This window comes from Oncorhynchus nerka, linkage group LG27 (genome assembly GCF_034236695.1).
Source record: "Oncorhynchus nerka isolate Pitt River linkage group LG27, Oner_Uvic_2.0, whole genome shotgun sequence".
NCBI classification, from domain to species: Eukaryota; Metazoa; Chordata; class Actinopteri; order Salmoniformes; family Salmonidae; genus Oncorhynchus; species Oncorhynchus nerka.
In genome coordinates, this window is record NC_088422.1 from 49,087,010 (window position 1) to 49,106,716 (window position 19,707).

At 40.8% G+C, this 19,707-nt stretch overlaps 1 protein-coding gene across 1 annotated transcript; it reads left to right on the top strand.

Moving 5' to 3' along the window:
* Positions 1 to 338: 338 nt before the first annotated feature.
* hspb8 (heat shock protein b8) lies at positions 339 to 18,956 on the top strand. The gene is made up of 3 exons (XM_029638468.2): positions 339 to 1,117; positions 6,689 to 6,752; positions 17,784 to 18,956. Exons 1-3 carry the CDS (start codon positions 721 to 723, stop codon positions 17,947 to 17,949), a joined length of 627 nt encoding a protein of 208 aa, XP_029494328.1. The 5' UTR covers positions 339 to 720; the 3' UTR covers positions 17,950 to 18,956.
* Positions 18,957 to 19,707: the final 751 nt, after the last annotated feature.

Sequence of the window (19,707 nt, forward strand, 5' to 3'; positions counted from 1 at the left end):
TAATGTAGGACGATAGTAGTTGCTTACTGTTTCTTTACTGTTGGGCCAGATACAAAGATACCGCAAATACATGTCGTTTACATACTGACGAATTTGACTCATTAGCAATTAGTTTTATCCGTATGGTGACATCAGCGTGTTTCCCCTTGCTCTCATCCGCGTCTCCCCCTTTCCCTCCCTTTCCCTCCCTTCGTCTCTCCCCCTCAGGCACGCTTGAAGCCATGCGTTATTTTCTATTAAAAAGATGAGTCACCGGGGAGCGATCATTTCAACAGACAAGAATTTGTTGGACTAGTAACACAACAGCTAATGGCTAAACTTGGACGGAGAGGGAGGGTCTTCTGTGGTCAACTGTTGCGTCGCGACCGGTTGCGCCCAGAGGCACTACTGTGCACATTCACCGCCAGGGAGAAGCCATATAAAACGGTTGACCAATCGGTATAATGTCAGTTCAACTCATAGAGGGTATTAAACTTCTAGGATACTAACTGGAGGGGTAGTTATAAATCAATGTCCTTGGGTTGAAACCGTTATTTTTGATGATCCAATCCGTAACTGGCATGAGCCCAACACGGGAAATTGTCAAATTAACAACTTTTTCTCTCTCATAGACTACTCAATATTTATCAAATTCGTAGAGGTGTCAGCTTGGGGAGAGTAAACTTGGAAAGGGTAAACATTTTTTCTTACTTTTCTTCTTTGGGACAACGACCGGTAAACATGGCAGAAGGAGACTTCTACACTCTTGGAAGTAGGCAGAGGGTCCCCCGAGATCCGTTCAGAGAGAGTCCGTCAATCGCCTCCCGATTTATGGACGATGACTTTGGGATGTCCCCTTTCCCCGAAGACTTGTCAATGGACTGGCCCGGCTGGGCTCGGCCTAGCCGGCTTAGCACGCGGCTTTCCGCACCGTTTACTGGCACTCTGCGCACTGGGTTTCAGCCAACGCGCGCATCGACTGGGCAGACGCCGGTGTATTGCACGAGATACAGCGAGTCCCCCCGCAGCTCTCCGACCCAAACACCGGGAGAGCCTTGGAAAGTGTGTGTGAACGTCCACAGCTTTAACCCAGAGGAACTTAATGTCAAAACCAAAGATGGGTTTGTAGAAGTGTCAGGTGAGGAAATCTTCGAAACCTTACAAAAGTTACTAATATCGCCTTTATAAATCGAAACTAACCCAACTAATACCACCAGAATTGCTTGGAGGATAAATAAGAAACACTAACAATGTTATTTTCGTTTTAGGTTGTACCCAGCTAGCACATTTAGTTCATTGGCAATTGTGGAAACATGTGTTTTTGGTTTCACATTGGTTGTGGGATAGAAGCAATACTTTCCTGACCAAGTTAACATTTGTTCTACGGTTCTGAGAACGTTTTACTCTGGTTCCTTGAAAGTTTTCCTGTGAGGGTTTATTAACGCTCTGAGAACAGAAATTATAGGTTATTTGGAGGTTTTTTAATAACTTTGTAAAAAAACAAACACTCAATAACACTTCTAGCTTATTTTGTGTAAAATGTTGTGAACTCCAAGCAGAGATAGGACACATGGAAATGAATGCAAATACATGTATTTTTTATTGTGACACCAGTACCTATAATCTTCTGTTCTCTATCCATGGGATGCGGTCCAAACAGTTAAGACACACACTCGTCCACTTACACTTACTTGCCTTATGCCCTTGGGGAAATCCCCGTTGTCATCTTGGGGGGCGGTCCAAATGATTAGCCAAGCAAGAGTAGTTTGCAGCGTAAGGCCCTCAGCCCTTGTTTTTAGTCGGCTTTGCGAGTGTACAATTATGTTCACTCCGGGGATGAAACTCCCCATAATTAAATTTGTGACGATTGTACATCTGCTAAGAAAAGTCGGCAAAAACTTAAAAAATACATCAATGGAGAAGTCAACATACACGTGTAAGTAAAAACGAATGCAACTCATTTAGAAATTGTGCTACTAATGCACACGATGGCACAAAAACGTCTCATATGTCTCTTAATGTATGTTAAAATGTTTTTATTTGGTTATCTTTTGGAAATTGTAGAAATAAAACATTTTCCTACTTCAGAAGTTCCAGCTAGGCAGGCTAACGTAAGTTAGCCAATTCATGTGCTAGCTATCATACAGTAGGTGTATATTAATAACTATATATTTAATAAGTAGACATGCACTCATAATTGACTGTAGCGCATATAAAGCACCTACAAGCTACCGGTGGCTTGAGTGACGAATTTCCGGCCAAGGGTGGTCAATTTAAAAATCATTCCTTCCTCCCTCGCCCCTTGCCCTGCAAGTGTATACTTGTCAGACGTCATGATACGTCATCAGAAGTGTCCACTTAATTTGAGGGCTGAGGGGATAGGGTGTGTTTTTGAAGTGTTTGGACCGCACCCACGGAGTTAGTCCACTGTGCCACCAGGATAGAGCTAGCATGCCATGCTTTTTATGCATACAATGTTATTTTTTTGTCTATTCAAACAGACTCCATTTCAAAGGAAACAAGCACTCATTAAGATCAGGTGTGGCTAATTAGTGGGTGCGGCCAACACACCTGAGCACACTTAACAAGATAGAGGAGACAGTTTTGTTGATGAGTTTTGTTGATGCTGAACGGAATGTATAGGTTTTTAAATAATATTTTTTAGAACATTCTCTGAACGCTACCAACATTTTCTTCTGGTTTTTATCACATTTTGAGAACTTAATGTATGTATGTCTTTACATTTCTGAAATTCCCACAGAAGAACATTGTTTCTTAACGTTCTCGGAACAATTTGAGAACATAACTTTAAATGGAACAATGAGGAAACCTGTAGGAAAAGTTATGCTGAAGTACTGAAATTCACACAGAAGAATGTTGTTTCTTAACGTTCTCTGAACTATTTGAGAACATTCCCAATGTCAAACCAGTTGGAAAACATTCCAAGAACATTGCCCACATTTAAATACAATGTAACCATGTTTGAAGTTTTATGAAATGTTCTTTAAACTATTGAAATACAGTACCAAGAAAATAAAACATTTTTGTCAAGTTCCTTAAATGTGCTAAGAATGTTCCAAAGCCAAGCAATTAGCCTGCACCATTCCCAGAAAGTTGTGGGAAGGTTGCATGCAAAATTACCATAGGAAAACCATGCTTTCACCAACTCTTATAAACATATGATTATCAGAATGTTGTGTTCTAGCTGGGTAAAGTACCACAATAGATAAAGTAACACAATAGACATTATTGACAAAATAGTTATATTCATATTTTAAATATTTACATAAGTTATTCACATAGCCAGCTCATATCAGCTCATATCAAGGGATGTTATGATATCCTGCTCTACAGTATGGGCAGTAGGACCCATGACTTGCAGATTGCTAGACCAGTTCATCAAGGCTCGGCACCTGTTTAGATTCCTTCAAAATCACTCACCAATGCGCCAGATATAGATTTAAGTGAGGAAGGCCCATGACAACAGTATCTGTCCACAAGAAGATAAGCAACACACTACTGTTAGTGTTTAACACTGGAGAGAGAATGTTCTGGAACTATTACTCTGCCTGGTGATAGCTGACTAGACCCTTCAGTATTTATTAAATCATAAGCTTGTTGAACTACCATGCCCTGATTCTAGGAACCAAGAACATGAAACAGCTAGGTTCTGGAAGTATTATTCAATTTCTGCCCATTGATGGCTAACTACATCCCTTCAGTATTTAGCCAATTCATATACCAGTAATGTTTGAGTTTGTTGTGTTACCATGCCCTTAACTGATTTACAGAACAGAACTGCCCTGATTGTTGAACCTAATAATTTTAAGGGCTATATTAACCTCCTGTCCAGGGCATCCATATAATCGTTGAGTTTGTTATGTATAACCAGGTCCTGATTGTATAGACAAATAAGCGTAAACAATATTACAAGCTCTCCATGGCTTCTTTAGAGAGTAGACTAAATATTTAGGGAACAACTGAATAATGCCAGGGATAACCAGCACCTAGGCAAGGTCTGAGGGAAGTAGAGGCTCGTGTAGGCTACAGAGAGAAGATACTAGGCCCTATTCAAGCTTTTTATAAACACATTGTTGGTATGCCAGTTGGGTCATTTAGTCAGCTAGCTGCCTATCTCCGTGGCTCTGCCTCAGTGACCTCGTTCTAAAAGTCTGCCTGTGTGGGCGTGTCACAAGCATGTTCAAGCCGGGGTTGACGTGGCCTCTCCGGGCTTTCTCTCATGTCACAGTTTGTACAAAGCTAAAGTTAACCTAACATTGGCTGAACAAGGTTTTGCCTCATCATAGTTTCTAGGCTGTCCAAAGCAGTGTGTCCTTGAGGCTGCAGAAAAAAACTATGTTTAATAAATGGGTGTAGCCTACTGTATATTTGCAATTAAGGTCTGAGTGTGTCACCAGGGGAGTTTGGAATGTGATATCTGTACCACAAGGGACTGAGGGAGGATGAGAGGTTCTGGGAGACTGAGAGAAAGCCTGTGGTTGTGTTTTTATTCTCTCCAGACGAGCTCACACTGCAGGGGTATAGCGTTGCACATAGCTGGGCAGGAACGAGCAGAGGGGTGGAGGGTAGCGGCTGCTACACTGACATTTAGCATGTAGAGCAGCTGCACAGACAGAAGTCATAAACATAACTTTATTAAGATGAAGCCTTCATTCTGGGGCTTTCCAGATCTATCTCTTTATCTCACTCTCTCTGTTTGTCAGGAATATATGTGTTTGGGTTGGTGAGGTCATACTTTGAGAAGAAGCAGGGTTAAGATGGGAGGAGATGGAATGGTGTCTTTCGTCATCATTTCTGTGAATATATGACCCACCCTTACACCAGGGACATAACTAAGTATGTACTCTGTGTTTACATCAGTCCACAATCCTGGGAATTAGATAATTACACTGCTATAAATATCTTTAGAAAAATATTTGCGAAATTTTTTTGCCAATTATTGCAAGGGTTTGGATTTCAACACCCAGACCCCATAATAGAAGCTGTCTATTATGTCATAAAAACGATACGGATATTATGTTTTAAAAGCTTTGACAGGGCATATATATACAGTTGAAGTCAGAAGATTACATACACCTTAGCCAAATAAATATAAACTCAGTTTTTCACAATTCCTGACATTTAATCCAAGTAAAAATTCCCTGTCTTAGGTCAGTTAGGATCACTACTTTATTTTAAGAATGTAAAATGTTAGAATAGTTGAGAGAATGATTTATTTCAGCTTTTATTTATTTCATCACATTCCCAGTGGGTCAGAAGTTAACATACACGCAATTAGTATTTGGTAGCATTGCCTTTAAATTGTTTAACTTGGGTCAGACGTTTGTGGGTAGCCTTCCACAAGCTTCTCACAATAAGTTGGGGGAATTTTGGCCCATTCCTCCTGACAGAGCAGGTGTAACTGAGTCAGGTTTGTAGGCCTCCTTGCTCACATAAGCTTTTTCAGTTCTACCTACAAATCTTCTATAGGATCGAGGTCAGGGCTTTGTGATGTCCACTCTAGTACCTTGACTTTGTTGTCCTTAAGCCATTTTGCACAACTTTGGAAGTTTGCTTGGGGTCATTGTCCATTTGGAAGACCCATTTTCCACCAAGCTTTAACTTCCTGACGGATGTCTTGAGATGTTGCTTCAATATATCCACATCATTTTGCTGCCTCATGATGCCATCTATTTTGTGAAGTGCACCAGTCCCTCCTGCAGCAAGCACCCCCACAACATGATGCTACCACCCCCTTGCTTCACGTTTGGGATGGTGTTCTTGGGATGGTGTTTTCTCCAAACATAACGATGGTCATTATGGCCAAACAGTTCTATTTTTGTTTCATCAGACCAGAGGACATTTCTCCAAAAAGTACGATCTTTGTCCCCATGTGCAGTTGCAAACCGTAGTCTGGCTTTTCTATGGCGGTTTTGGAGCAGTGGCTTCTAGGAGACAGAACGTGTCTCCTTCCTGAGCGGTATGACGGCTACGTGGTCCCATGGCGTTTAGACCTGCGTACTGTTGTTTGTACAGATGAACGTGGTACCTTCAGGCGTTTGGAAATTGCTCCCAAGGATGAACCAGACTTGTGGAGGTCTACAATTTTTCTTGGACTTGACTGATTTCTTTTGATTTTCCCATGATGTCAAGCAAAGAGGCACTGAGTTTGAAGGTATGCCTTGAAATACATCCACAGGTACACCTCCAATTGACTGAAATGATGTCAATTAGCCTATCAGAAGCTTCTAAAACCATGACATAATTTTCTGGAATTTTCCAAGCTGTTTAAAAGCACAGTCAACTTAGTGTATGTAAACTTCTCACCCACTGGAATTGAGATAGTGAAATAAACTGCCTGTAAACAATTGTTGGAAAAATGACCTGTCTCATACACAAAGTAGATGTCCTAACCGACTTGCCAAAACTGTAGTTTGTTGACATAAAATTTGTGTAGTGCTTGAAAAACGAGTTTTCATGACTCCAACCTAAGTGTATGTAAACTTACGACTTCAACTGTATATATATGAAGTGATGTTTGGTCTATTGGTCTGTTTTTTGTGTCTAGTAACAGAGATAGTTTCAGGGTCTTATCTTCCTCCTTGACCTGATAATGGCCAAGCAACAGAGGTTACACCATTTGACAATGTATTATTGGTTAGGGTTATTGAACTCTGCTCATTGGATTTCATGTTGCTTTTTTCCACAGGAAAACATGAAGAGAAGCAAGAGGAAGGAGGTATAGTGACAAAGAATTTCACAAAGAAGATACAGTAAGTACCCATAGCCACATGCAACAATGATAACAACAGCAACAACAGCCAATAAACACATACTCCCTTAGGATTACTTTGCGTAGCGTCCATATCTCACAGGTAATCAAACATTTCAAACACATCATATGATCCCATTTCAAAGTTGTCACTCGTTCCTCGATGAGCAAAACAACAACCTTTAGCCTCCCCACAGGGAATCTATCAGATATTTCAAACATCTATTTTGATACGATCCAATATAACCAAATAACACAACTGATAAAGGAACACCTTACTGCACAATGGGGACTGTGACGAGACACAGCCATTTTATATATCTTGTATGGTCAATTGCACTGTATTATGTATTAGACCTAGACATTGTGTGTATGAACTGATATGTAGGCTATGTGTGACATTTTAAATGTATGTAGTTCAGTCCTTGACTAATGATGTTCTGTACTATGTATTGTGTCATATTTCATGTGGACCCCAGGAAAAGTAACTGCTGCTTTTGTAGGGATCCTAATAAATAGGATTAGTTAGTCAGGATTAGTTACTGTCTCCCCACAGGTAATCCATCAGACATTTCAAACATCTACTGTCATATGATCTCATATCAAAATGCCAGCTAAATGGCCCAGTAACCCAAGGCAGCTAGGGGACAGAAGTTTCCATACGGCCATGCCCCTGTTAATTAGGACTATGGAACATCAAACAGTGGTGCTAATCACATGTATGGGAGCACTGGCTACCTATCAAATGGTACCCTTTCCCTACATACTGCACTACTTTTGACCATACCCCTATGTGCCCTGGTCAAAAGTAGGGAATATGGTGCCATTTGGGATACATCCACTGTCTTACAGGCACGGTGGAGGTGGCGTCACGTCAATGTTATTAATTTACTCTTGGCTAATTAGTAGGCAGCTAGTCGGCACCGGCACCAGCACTACTCTCTCTCTTCATATCACCAAGTCTTGTAATTGTAATCCCACAGATCACACACACACACACACACACACACACACACACACACACACACACAACACATTCACACACATCGTTCTCCAGCTAAGCGAAACCCAAAGCAAGAGACAGACTGAGAAATAGAATAGTGGGTATATAAATAACTGTCCTCAATACAGAAATCCTTTGGCTGTAGAGTACAGTAGGCTACCCTCAGTGGAGAGAGAGAGGAGACATTCCTGTATTTCCTAACTAATATAATCTATTGTTATTAGTGAAAAAGACAAGGGGCTTGAGTCAGTCTGTAACGCTGAAGATCCGCGATTGTAATTTCAAGGTAATTTCCGATTGAGCCAACATATGCAGCATTTACCATGAATGCAATCTCCGCAAACGCGGAAACACTGCCATTTAATTTATTTTGCGCTATACTGCGGATCTTCAGCTCTACAGATTAAATCAAGCCCTAGAGCTTGTTATTCCTTTCAGAATATAAAATTCTGCTGTGTGTCGGAGCCCAGCCAAGCCCAGCCCCTCCCATAATTTTTTATAAAACACAGCTGCTTGTGCCTTTATTTCTTAATTAACTTATTGTGGTCTTATTAGCATAGGATCTTAGAGAGAGGAGTGCATACAAATCATTAACTATTTAGGATTTTTCTCTGACTCTTCTGTGGTAAAGGTATAGTGCATCAACAAGGTTAACTACTTATGTTATTCCAACCTGGGGTAGACGTAGCATAGTAAATGCAAATCCGGGATACTTAAATGAGTATGATATGTTATGTTTGGAATTGTATTATTCATTTGTGGGTGTCCATCATTAGTTTCGTATGAAATGTTACGAATTATAATTCATAAAATATGTTACGAATTATAATTTGTATGATTATGTTATGAATTGCAACCTATACAATATGTTACAAGTTTGCAATATGTATGATATGTTATGAATTCCAATTTGTTGTGGCTAACGTTAGCTGGGTGGCTAAAGTTAACGTTAGCTAGGTGGCTAACAGTAGCTAGGCTAGGCGTTAGGGTTAAGGTTAAGGACTAGGAGTTAGGTTAAAGGGTTAGGGGAGGATTTAGCTAATATTCTAAGTAGTTGCAAAGTAGCAAATTATCTAAAATGCTAAAGTTGTCCATGATGAGATTCGAACACTTATTATTTGGGTTTCTAGACATTCGCATTATACACCTACCCATCCACCCCGACCAACCACCCAACTTTAGTTGTTGCCTTAAGTAACCTTCTGTCTTATTTATCCATACCAAACATAACATATCATACTCATTTGAGTGTTCCAGATTTTTGTTTACTATGTTATGTCTAGTCTTTGAGACCAGGCTGGCTATTGTCATAACTCTCCTGTGAAGATCTGAAGGATCGGGTTACAGTCGGTCCGCTCTACAGTGCCCTCTCTCTCCCGCAGAGGTGGAGGGGGCCGCTTTATGGAGGTCGTAAAATACTCTGCTTCTGGGCTCTGTAGTATCGAGATTGGAATGTGACTGTGGATCACAGAGAGACACTTGGACATCAAAAAGTTAAAAAATTGAACAGTATTTCTGTATTCCAAGCAGTTGGGGTGGTCCGTGGACACTTAATGAACAGTCATGTCGAGTTTGTTTCATTTGGTGACCTCATGAAGGACAGGAGACACACAGTACTGCTTCTTTGTTTGTATTACACTTCTCAATTATGGGGTTTGCATCTGTCGTTGTATAAAATAAATTATTAAGCATAAGAATACTTTTGGAAAGATAACAATGTGATCTTAGTCTTCTAAATGAGAATTGTTTTTCATAGTAACTTATGATCAGTCAGTGGCCACGCCCCCATGAGCACAGACATTACATGGTGTCATGGAATGGCCCCTTTTCTACTCCTGTATAAAGCCACCAGTGCCAAAATTGACATTAGACCAGAAAACATGGAAGCTGTCGCCTCATGTTGAAAGGACAAGACCAGAGAACGTGGAGATCATTCCCACGTTGAAATGGCTAAGAAACCTACAAACTAAAGAATTAATATTCAGGCTGCAGCTGTTTAAGTACTTTAGTCTGGTAAACGCAACCGGTCGAACGACCGAATGGCACTGTGACGTATCCATCATAACAAGCTACAACTACGAAAGACTTTGATCTCTGGGGGAACGCAACCAGAGACTCTCTGATTAACTACACTGCTCAAAAAAATAAAGGGAACACTTAAACAATACAATGTAACTCCAAGTCAATCACACTTCTGTGAAATCAAACTGTCCACTTAGGAAGCAACACTGATTGACAATACATTTCACATGCTGTTGTGCAAATGGAATAGACAACAGGTGGAAATTATAGGCATTTAGCAAGACACCCCCAATAAAGGAGTGGTTCTGCAGGTGGGGACCACAGACCACTTCTCAGATAAGTGGCTCAGGTAGTGCAGCTCATCCAGGATGGCACATCAATGCGAGATGTGGCAAGAAGGTTTGCTGTGTCTGTCAGCATAGTGTCCAGAGCATGGAGGCGCTACCAGGAGACAGGCCAGTACATCAGGAGACGTGGAGGAGTCCGTAGGAGGGCAACAACCCAGCAGCAGGACCGCTACCTCCGCCTTTGTGCAAGGAGGAGCACTGCCAGAGCCCTGCAAAATGACCTCCAGCAGGCCACAAATGTGCATGTGTCTGCTCAAACTGTCAGAAACCGACTCCATGAGAGTGGTATGAGGGACCGACGTCCACAGGTGGGGGTTGTGCTTACAGCCGAGGTAGCCTGACTGCCATTAGGTACCGAGATGAGATCCTCAGACCCCTTGTGAGACCATATGCTGGTGTGGTTGGCCCTGGGTTCCTCCTAATGCAAGACAATGCTAGACCTCATGTGGCTGGAGTGTGTCAGCAGTTCCTGGAACAGGAAGGCATTGATGCTATGGACTGGCCCGCCCGTTCCTCAGACCTGAATCCAATTGAGCACATCTGGGACATCATGTCTCGCTCCATCCACCAACTCCACATTGCACCACAGACTGTCCAGGAGTTGGCGGATGCTTTAGTCCAGGTCTGGGAGGAGATCCCTCAGGAGACCATCCGCCACCTCATCAGGAGCATGCCCAGGCGTTGTAGGGAGGTCATACAGGCACGTGGAGGCCACACACCCTACTGAGTCTCATTTTGACTTGTTTTAAGGACAAGTTAATTTTTGATAAGTTTGGTTTCTATTGATCATTTTTGTGTGATTTTGTTGTCAGCACATTCAACTATGTAAAGAAAAAAGTATTTAATAATAATATTTCATTCATTCAGATCTAGGATGTGTTATTTTAGTGTTCCCTTTATTTTTTTGAGCATTGTATTATCCAGCAGACGGACCAGCAATCACAGAGAAGGACAACAAAGGCATAAACTCATAAATATGTAAATTGCAATTTATTTTTCAATGAGCGGCTGTTCATGTTCAAAGTATTAGCATTTCCAGTGTAGTTATCAACTCTAAATTTCCCGCTCTTGAGCTGTCCCCACCCCTTTCCTTTGTCTACCAAGCTGTCATATTGATTTCGTCCACTAGGGACTTTTCTGTATGTCATGTTAGTAACCAATGTCCTGTGTGTGTGTTTATGTAATTTTGTGATTGATTAGTTATTTAGTAAATACAAAATTAAGCCAATTTGTATATCACTGATTCATGATTTATGATGCTAGGGTTTGTGCAGATATCCAAGGGTTTGTCACATAAAATAATAAATAATACATTTATAGAAGACTGTAATCGATAAGTTATATTCGGGAAATTGTAACTCTATAAACAACATTTTCCATAGGTGCCCCGACTTCCTGGTTAATTATCATTCCATGATTCGTTTAATCACAGAATAATTACACAACGAGAATTGATTTGATAATATAACAGTCTACATATTTAATGACAGCAAATGCTACGACACTATTCTAAAAAACAAATACTCAATGTCTCTCTGTGTATCTCTCTGGAATGTAATTCCTATGTGTTTTTCTGTGAAGGTCTCTCTCTGTGCTAGCTATTTGGTTTGTTATTCAGGGCTGTGGGTGGATTGTCATTGTCACTTTACCTCCTGTCTCTTTCTTCCCGCAAGCCCTGTTTCACTGCCTCTCCCCCAAAAAAAGCATATTGGACAGTTTCGGGCAGCCATACAGAATCAATGGGAGAGATAAAAAGCTATGTAGCCAGAGGTGTATAAAATCCCCAGCCGGACAGACACGATTATGCAGTCGGGTGTGTCACGTAATAAGCTGGCTGAGTGATTTGACTTTGTCAGAGAGACTTGCTGCATTTGGCTCCCTAAAAACAGGGGACTGTGAATTGGAGCCTTGAAGCCTGGGATGATTTATTATGGGGTCTTCATTCATTTCCAACATTCCACACATGAGTAAGTGTGTCTTGTGGTATCTCTTTCCCCTTGATATGCCACTCTTTACCCTTGCTCTCTGGCTTCCTCAGACTCGGACAGGCAATTGTCAGTTATGTGTAAAGACGGTAGAGAGACTGTAGAGGGGTTATGATAATGAAATGGAGGCTGGACTCTAGGTCTGAGTCTGAGTCCCTGCCCTTTAAAAAAAAAACACGTCAAATTTGCAGTTCCCACATCCAATTTGCCGTTTCACACGTCCAATTTGCAGTTTCACATGTGAAATCACATTTTCACACGTGAAATAGCTGTTTTCACATGTTAAGCTTAAATTTCATACAGGAAACCATATTTTCACATGTATTACATTTAGAGTTTACATGTTACCACCACCTTCACATGTGAGGAGAATAATGTGTTTTCACATGTGAAATATGCAGTTTCAAGTGTTAAAAACATTGTGAAAATCGGGTATGCAGATTCACATGTGGGGATGAAATCATGTTATTCTCCTCACATGTGAAAAGATGGTGTTAACATGTTGCAGTAGAAATGTTTCCACCGGGGATTTAGGGTGACCACATCTAAAAAGCCCAAAAGGATTTTTAAAAATGATAACACGATTAAATAAACCACCTCCCTCTTTCCTGCAATTCTCCCTATCTTCGGTTATGTTACGCTGGCCTTTGCTTTCTCTGCCTTTTTTCCAGTTGCAAGTTTTGGCACATTCATTTCAACAACATAGCACCCTGCATCTCACTGCTGTTTTGCCTCTGAAGCTACAGTAATCAGGGTCAGTCCCGGTCAGTCTCTGGATGGGAGCTGGAAGTGGTGAAATATAAACATATGAAAAAGAATGTCACATGTGGGGAAACATTTTTTTCACAACGGAAAAACGTGAAAAATGTACGTGAAGCTTTGCACGTGTCCCAAAACCACGTGTCTGACTCGTACATTTTTTAACAACAACAAATGATTAAATAATGAATTTGTTTCACATGAATTCAGTCCTATGTAGAATTTTAAAAAATTGTGTTGTTTACATTGGATAAAAGTAGAAACCATAGAAAATGTTACATACACTACAGTTGAGGAACAATGGGAAAGCAATTCTGCTTTGAAAGTTGATCAACTTGTCACCCCACTTTTGAGAAAATGGCCCTTGAAGCTTTTTGGTACACCTACTGGAGAGTTCTTCTTGGTCTACACCCATTCAGCATCCTTCACACCCTCTTTAGCCTAAAACCCCAACCCATCTCTTTAAAGATTCACATGTGAGGCGATGTGCTAAACAGAGTGAGTAGTGTAGTAAACAACCAACGTTTTTAAGACAAAAAATGGTAAAAGTAGTAGCCTAGAATAAGGAAAGATTCCAGGTAAAAATATATATGGCCTATATCCTAATCTGACTGCGGTGCAGGTCATGTTGTTCTTCACATTACAGTCTCTGGTAAACACACACTCAAATAAAATTAAATACAGAAGGTGTAAATGGTACAGCGAAATGGTTACTTGCATATTTGCATAGTAGCGATATCAAAAACAGAAAGTCTCCAGATAATTATTAGATGACGCTTACCCAGACACATTGTCTAAATTGATGGTTCATGTGAAAGAAATGCTATAATCATCCCCCAGGCAGCTAAGTGGATGGGTCACTATTGTCTAGACATGTACACATGTTCATGAAATACAATAGATGGCTGTAATCACCCCCAGACACACCTGGCTGACTTGATGGGTCTTGTAATCATTTGGTGAAGTGGAGTCTTTTTGTTCAGCTAAACAATGAATTGGCATAATCTCAACTCATATTAAACTGATTGTCATAGTGGTAGTATAAATATGCAGGTAGTTAAAGCTAACCAACTATGTCCAATGCTAGCTAGCTAGCTAGCTAACATTAGGCTTATACAAGCAATGCATATAGTTTTCTGATTCTAATAATATTACTACACAGATCATACACGTAACTTTAACTAGCGAGCCAGCAAGCTATCGTTCACTAGCTAGCGAACAGTACGCTTTAACTTTCAATGAATATTACTTTCTGACTAAATTAGAAACTTATAATATATGAAAATGTAGCTAGACTCTTACATGGATGAACGGTTTACGGCAGACTGGAACAATTTAACTCCGTCTATAGCTACATCTTGTGTAAGGGATTTCCTCCTCTTCTTCCGAAGAGGAGAGGCGAAAAGGATCGGAGGACCAATATGCGGCGTGGTAAGTGTCCATGGTTCTTTTAATAAGAAATAGTACACATGAACAACTGAATACAAAAACAATAAACATGGAATGAACGAAACCCAAAACAGTACCGTGTGGTGAAAAACACAGACACGGAAACAAACACCCACATACACACAGTGAAACCCAGGCTACCTAAGTATGATTCTCAATCAGAGACAACTAATGACACCTGCCTCTGATTGAGAACCATACTAGGCCGAAACATAGAAATCCCCAAATCATAGAAATACAAACATAGACTGCCCACCCCAACTCACACCCTGACCATACTAAATAATGACAAAACAAAGGAAATAAAGGTCAGAACGTGACATCTTGTTTGGCCAGTATTGTGTCAAGTCACTCCGGTTTACACTGACCGTGGCATGTGCAGAAAGTAGCCCATCACAACTCTTTCCAACTGATCTGTCGATAGCGCCTGCTAAATTCAGGGCATCAATGTTGTTGAGTAAAGTAGCAAAACGTTTGTAATTGTTGATGGCTAATGTTATGTCTTTCAAAAAAGCCGTGTTTGAAAGGATAATCAACATAATCTGAGCAGCTCACGTTATAGACAGAAGCGTACTACATGGCAGACCAACGCATTTCTGGCCAATATATATATATATTTAAATATGTTTAAATGCCTCTCCTCTGGAGTAGTAACGTGCAACATACATACGCCTAGCTTCCTTAACGGGTCACATATGTGTGTTCACACGTGTCTGAAAACCATGTTTTTTTCATATGTGATTTTTTTCATGTGTTTCTTTTGTACGTAGCATAGGAACACTTGGCAGCTCATATGAAAACTCCAGCGATGGACAGAGAGCCTTATATGGCCAAGCTGCTTCACAAAGTCCAGAGACCAGTCTGTCTGGGGTCCGTCTTTCATTCTCTCTCTCTCTCTCTCTCTCTCTCTCTCTCTCTCTCTCTCTCTCTCTCTCTCTCTCTCTCTTAAAAGCAAGTCTAAGAAGCGGTAGATATGTTCTGTGACCTATTTCTATGCTTCCCTTTCTCAAGTTTAGTTTAGTTTTCTTTTACATTCAGTTTTGTACACCAGCTTTAAACAGCTAAAATGCAATATTTTTGGCTATAGAAAATATATTTCACAGCTATTTAGATGGTACAATGATTCTCTACGCTATAATTGCTTGTTTTTTCACATAAACTGACATTTGGCGCACTATTAGAATTTTAGCAACCAGGAAATGGCAGAGCAATTTCTGCATACTGCATCTTTACTGTTTCGTACACTCAATGTATTTAAAATAAGAAAGAGAATGTATGTTTAGATCATGCTTATGAAGTATTACACTACTACAGTGTCATAAACCAGATTAGACCAGATAAAACTCAGCAAAGGTTAATCCCATGCTGACATTTATTAGGAATTGATAGCAGAGAACACAAGACCTCTAACTTTACCCAGAGCCATATGCTTCTGTCTGGGCTATATACTCCAAGGATATGTCCTATCTAGCAACCACGGTAATCTTTAAATCTCTGTTTGTTTATCTCATATTGGTCCAAACATATTAGTGTTTTGTCCAAAATGGCACCCTATTTCCTATAAAGTGTACTACTTCTGACCAGAGCCCTATGGGCCGTGAATAGGGTGCAATTTCAGAAGCAATCTCTTGTCTGTTTATCTCATATTGGTCCAATCATACCAGGCCTCCTCTCTCCATCCTTCTCGCTTGGCCCTCTACTATTTTCTATTTTTACCAATGACCTGCCACTGGCATTAAACAAAGCCTGTGTGTCCATGTATGCTAATGATTCAACCGTCTACACGTCAGCAACCACAGCTAGTAAAATCACTGCAACCCTAGAATGGGTAGCCGATAATAAACTGGTACTGAACATCTCTAAAACTGAGAGCATTGTATTTGGTACAAATCATTCCCTAAGTTCTAGACCTCAGCTGAATCTGGTAATGAATGGTGTGGCTGTTGAGCAAGTTGAGGAGACTGCAGTCCTTGGTTTTTACCTTAGATTGTAAACTGTCATTGTCAAAATACATGGATTCAATGTTTGTAAAGATGGTGGAGGTCTGTCCATGATAAGAGATGCTCTGCTTTTTTGACACCACACTCAACAAAGCAATTCCAGCAGGTTCTAGTTGTATCTTATCTTGATTATTGTCCTGTCATATGGCCAAGTGCTACAAATAACCTAGGTACGCTGTAGCTGGCCCAGAACTGAGTGGCACGTTTTGCTCTTCATTATAATCAGAGGGCTAAAATCAATAATATGCATTCCACGCTCTCTTGGCTAAGAGTTGAGGAAAGACTGACTGCATCACTTCTTCTTTTTATAAGAAACATTTGTGTTGGAAATTCCAAATGGTTTGCATAGTCAACTTACACACAGCACTGACACACACACTTACCCCACCAGACATGCCACCAGAGGTCATTTCACAGTCCCCAGTTCCAGAACAAATTCAAGGAAATGTACAGTATTATACAGAGCCATGATTGCATGGAACTGCCTTCCATCTCATGTATGTACTGACATGTGTAACTGATAGATGCAAACACACATGCACACTACATGTTAATGTTTTTAAATGTATGTACATTTTTAAAGTATTTTGTGTGTAATGTATTTTCCATTATTTGTCGGAGCCCAATAAAACTAGCTGTCGCCATTGGCGTCGGCTAATGGGGATTGTAATAAAATAAAATAAAATCCTCCAGAATCCTCATAAACATTTTGACAGGCGGTAATGATATCTCACTCTCTCTCTAAACTATTTTTCTCTGTCTGTCACTCTGTCCCTGTCTCTTTCTCTCTCCCTCTTTCCCTCTCTCTCAAAACACATATATGAGGAAGCCATTTATGCTAATTTAGTCCTAAACTAGTTCAAAAACCAAGGGGGATAGGGAGAGGGAAATTGGTTGTTACTTGTCTGTCTGGCTGTTGAGATGAGCTGATTAGAAAAGTATGCAAATGGGAATTTCAGGTGATAATAAACTTTGCATCAGACAGCCATTTTTAATAATTGGAATCAGCCCTCATTTCTCAATCCTGCACCTGGAGCGAGTATGTCTCTTTTTTCTCCTTCTTCTTTTTTTCTCCCTCACGGCGCTGCGATGATGACGGCAGCCAGAACATTTTAATGAAAACCTGAAAAATGAGCGTTGGTCAAAGAAAAAAAAATTGCTTTCAACATTAATTTAATCTGGAGCCAAGGTGTTAAATCCTCTGTTTATAACTGGAGGCTGTTATAGGTATCGACAAGATGTCAATCAAATCCATTTGCTAGCACCAAACAGTAGTTGCAGTACTGCTGAGGTAATTCAGAAAAGGTTGCAAAGTTTTTAAAACCTCCAAGCACAGTTGTGTACACAATGTTTTGCCTTCCTTTCCACACCTCTTCTCTCTGTCTTTGTAGTTACCAACTTTTTCAAGACCCTCAAGCTTAAAGTTGTATGTACAAGTCTCTCAAATGTTCTTTCTCTCCCTCTCAGGATTCCAATCGACGTGGACCCTCTGACGGTCTTCGCCTCCTTGTCGCCAGAGGGTGTGTTGATCATCGAGGCACGGCAGAGCCCTCCCTACTACCTCTTTAGTAACGAAGGTCCTCAGGGAGAGATGGAAGAGGCCAGCCAGAGCCAGGAGGCCACCATGGTCTAGGGCGAAGGCCTGGGGAGACACAGGCTCACCCCGGGCCCCCCTCGGGACATAATAGAGCATCCAGCAGAGTAGAGAAAGGGCTAACACAGGTTCAAAGCCATCGAGACCTTCCGCGCTATGTTGTTGGGTCAGTCCGAAATGGCACCCTATTCACTATTAAGTAGTGCACTGAATATGGTCCCAAAGAAGCATTCTGGTTTTCTTTTTGAGTGTGAAGTAATCACTCAATCCCTCCCCTAAAATATATAATAATAACATGGTGTTTGTGTATCTCTTGGCAGCGAAGGCTATTTGGATCTGTCACAGATTTAATTAAAAGTCCCAAACTAAATCAATCCTAATGTCTCACAGTGGAGTTGCTATGTACAGTATGCATCCAGTCCCAGATGCAACACTGAACCGACTCCAGATCCTAAACTGAGCAGCCTAGGAGCAAGCTGGGGCCCATTCTGCCTGGATTATCCTGTGATGTCTTGGTTTTCTATCCGTATCCCATTTGTGATGAAAACGTCACTTGACAGAATGCTTCATATACACCATATTATGTTAAATGTGTAATTGAAAGAAGCACATTCAAATGGATCATCAAATAAAGTCATCCCATATGGCTTCATTTCTGAGTGGGAAGACTTAATGAAAGGAATATTCCCATCATTATAGTGTGTAACCTACTATACGTGTGTGTTGAAACCGTATTCTACCCTAATGCAGGCCTACTGTCTGTAAATACATTGCACTTAACAGTACGTGCCAACCCATAGACACATCTATTTGAGAGCCATGATTACCCTACCTAGAGGTCTTACAAATGGATGTTCGCTGCATTTTTCTATTTGTGCATGTAATGATGACGCTGTGCTCGTTCTTGGTGCAAAGGGAATGCATTTTTGCTAGACATCTCCACTCCCTCCACCCTCTCCTTCCTCTGCCCTCCCTCATCTCCTTCTCTCCTCCTTTCCCTCATGTCTTTGTATTTGTTTATGCAATAAAACCTCCCATCAATCCCAGTGTGTGTTCACATCTGTGTGTTTTGTTCTGTCTGCCACGTACAGTATGGGCCAGAATCCAAGATGTCTGCCCAACAGTGCCCAACAACAGTAATTGGGTAACAGCTTAGTGTAAGTGTGCATCTCAAATGGTACTCTAATCCGTTTTTATAGTGCACTACTTATGGTCCATAGGGCTCTGGTAAAAAGTAGTGCACTTTAAAGGAAGTTGGGTGCCATTTGGGACGTAGACAAAGGATTGATTGATACAGGAGAGGTCCTGTGTAAACACAAACTCACTTCCTTGACAACTTCTTTCACAGCAGCATTACTTAACAGCTCTGCGCCGGTCCGCAAAGCGCAAGAAGTATGACTGTCCTGACTTCTACAGAGGCCATATCACCAGAAATGCTGCAAGGCCAATGCAGACATCGGATTGACCATGCAGTGACTTCAATGCGGCCCGGCTGTACAAACATAGGTTACTGTAAGATAATATGTATCAAGAAACGTGTAAACCATGAAAGTCCATGATAAAGACATTTAAGTCATTTAGCAGACGCTCTTATCCATAAAGAATCCATGTTCCTATGTACTCATGGTAGGTAGGTAAACAATTACTGTGTGGCTGTGATAATCAACCATCTAGAAAAGGTTATTTGGAGGTCAGCATGTCAATATGAGGAACAAGGAATACCAAAGCATATGGAATATTGATTGTAAATCGCTCTGGAAAAGATTGTATGCTATATGACTTAAACATAATGTAAAT

Bases quoted from the DNA above. Each gene is read 5' to 3' on its own strand.
- hspb8 (XM_029638468.2), top strand. From the start codon at position 721: ATGGCAGAAGGAGACTTCTACACTCTTGGAAGTAGGCAGAGGGTCCCC. The intron at 1,118-6,688 runs GTGAGGAAATCT...TTTTTTCCACAG, and splicing joins TGGGTTTGTAGAAGTGTCAG to GAAAACATGAAGAGAAGCAA. The intron at 6,753-17,783 runs GTAAGTACCCAT...TCTCCCTCTCAG, and splicing joins AATTTCACAAAGAAGATACA to GATTCCAATCGACGTGGACC.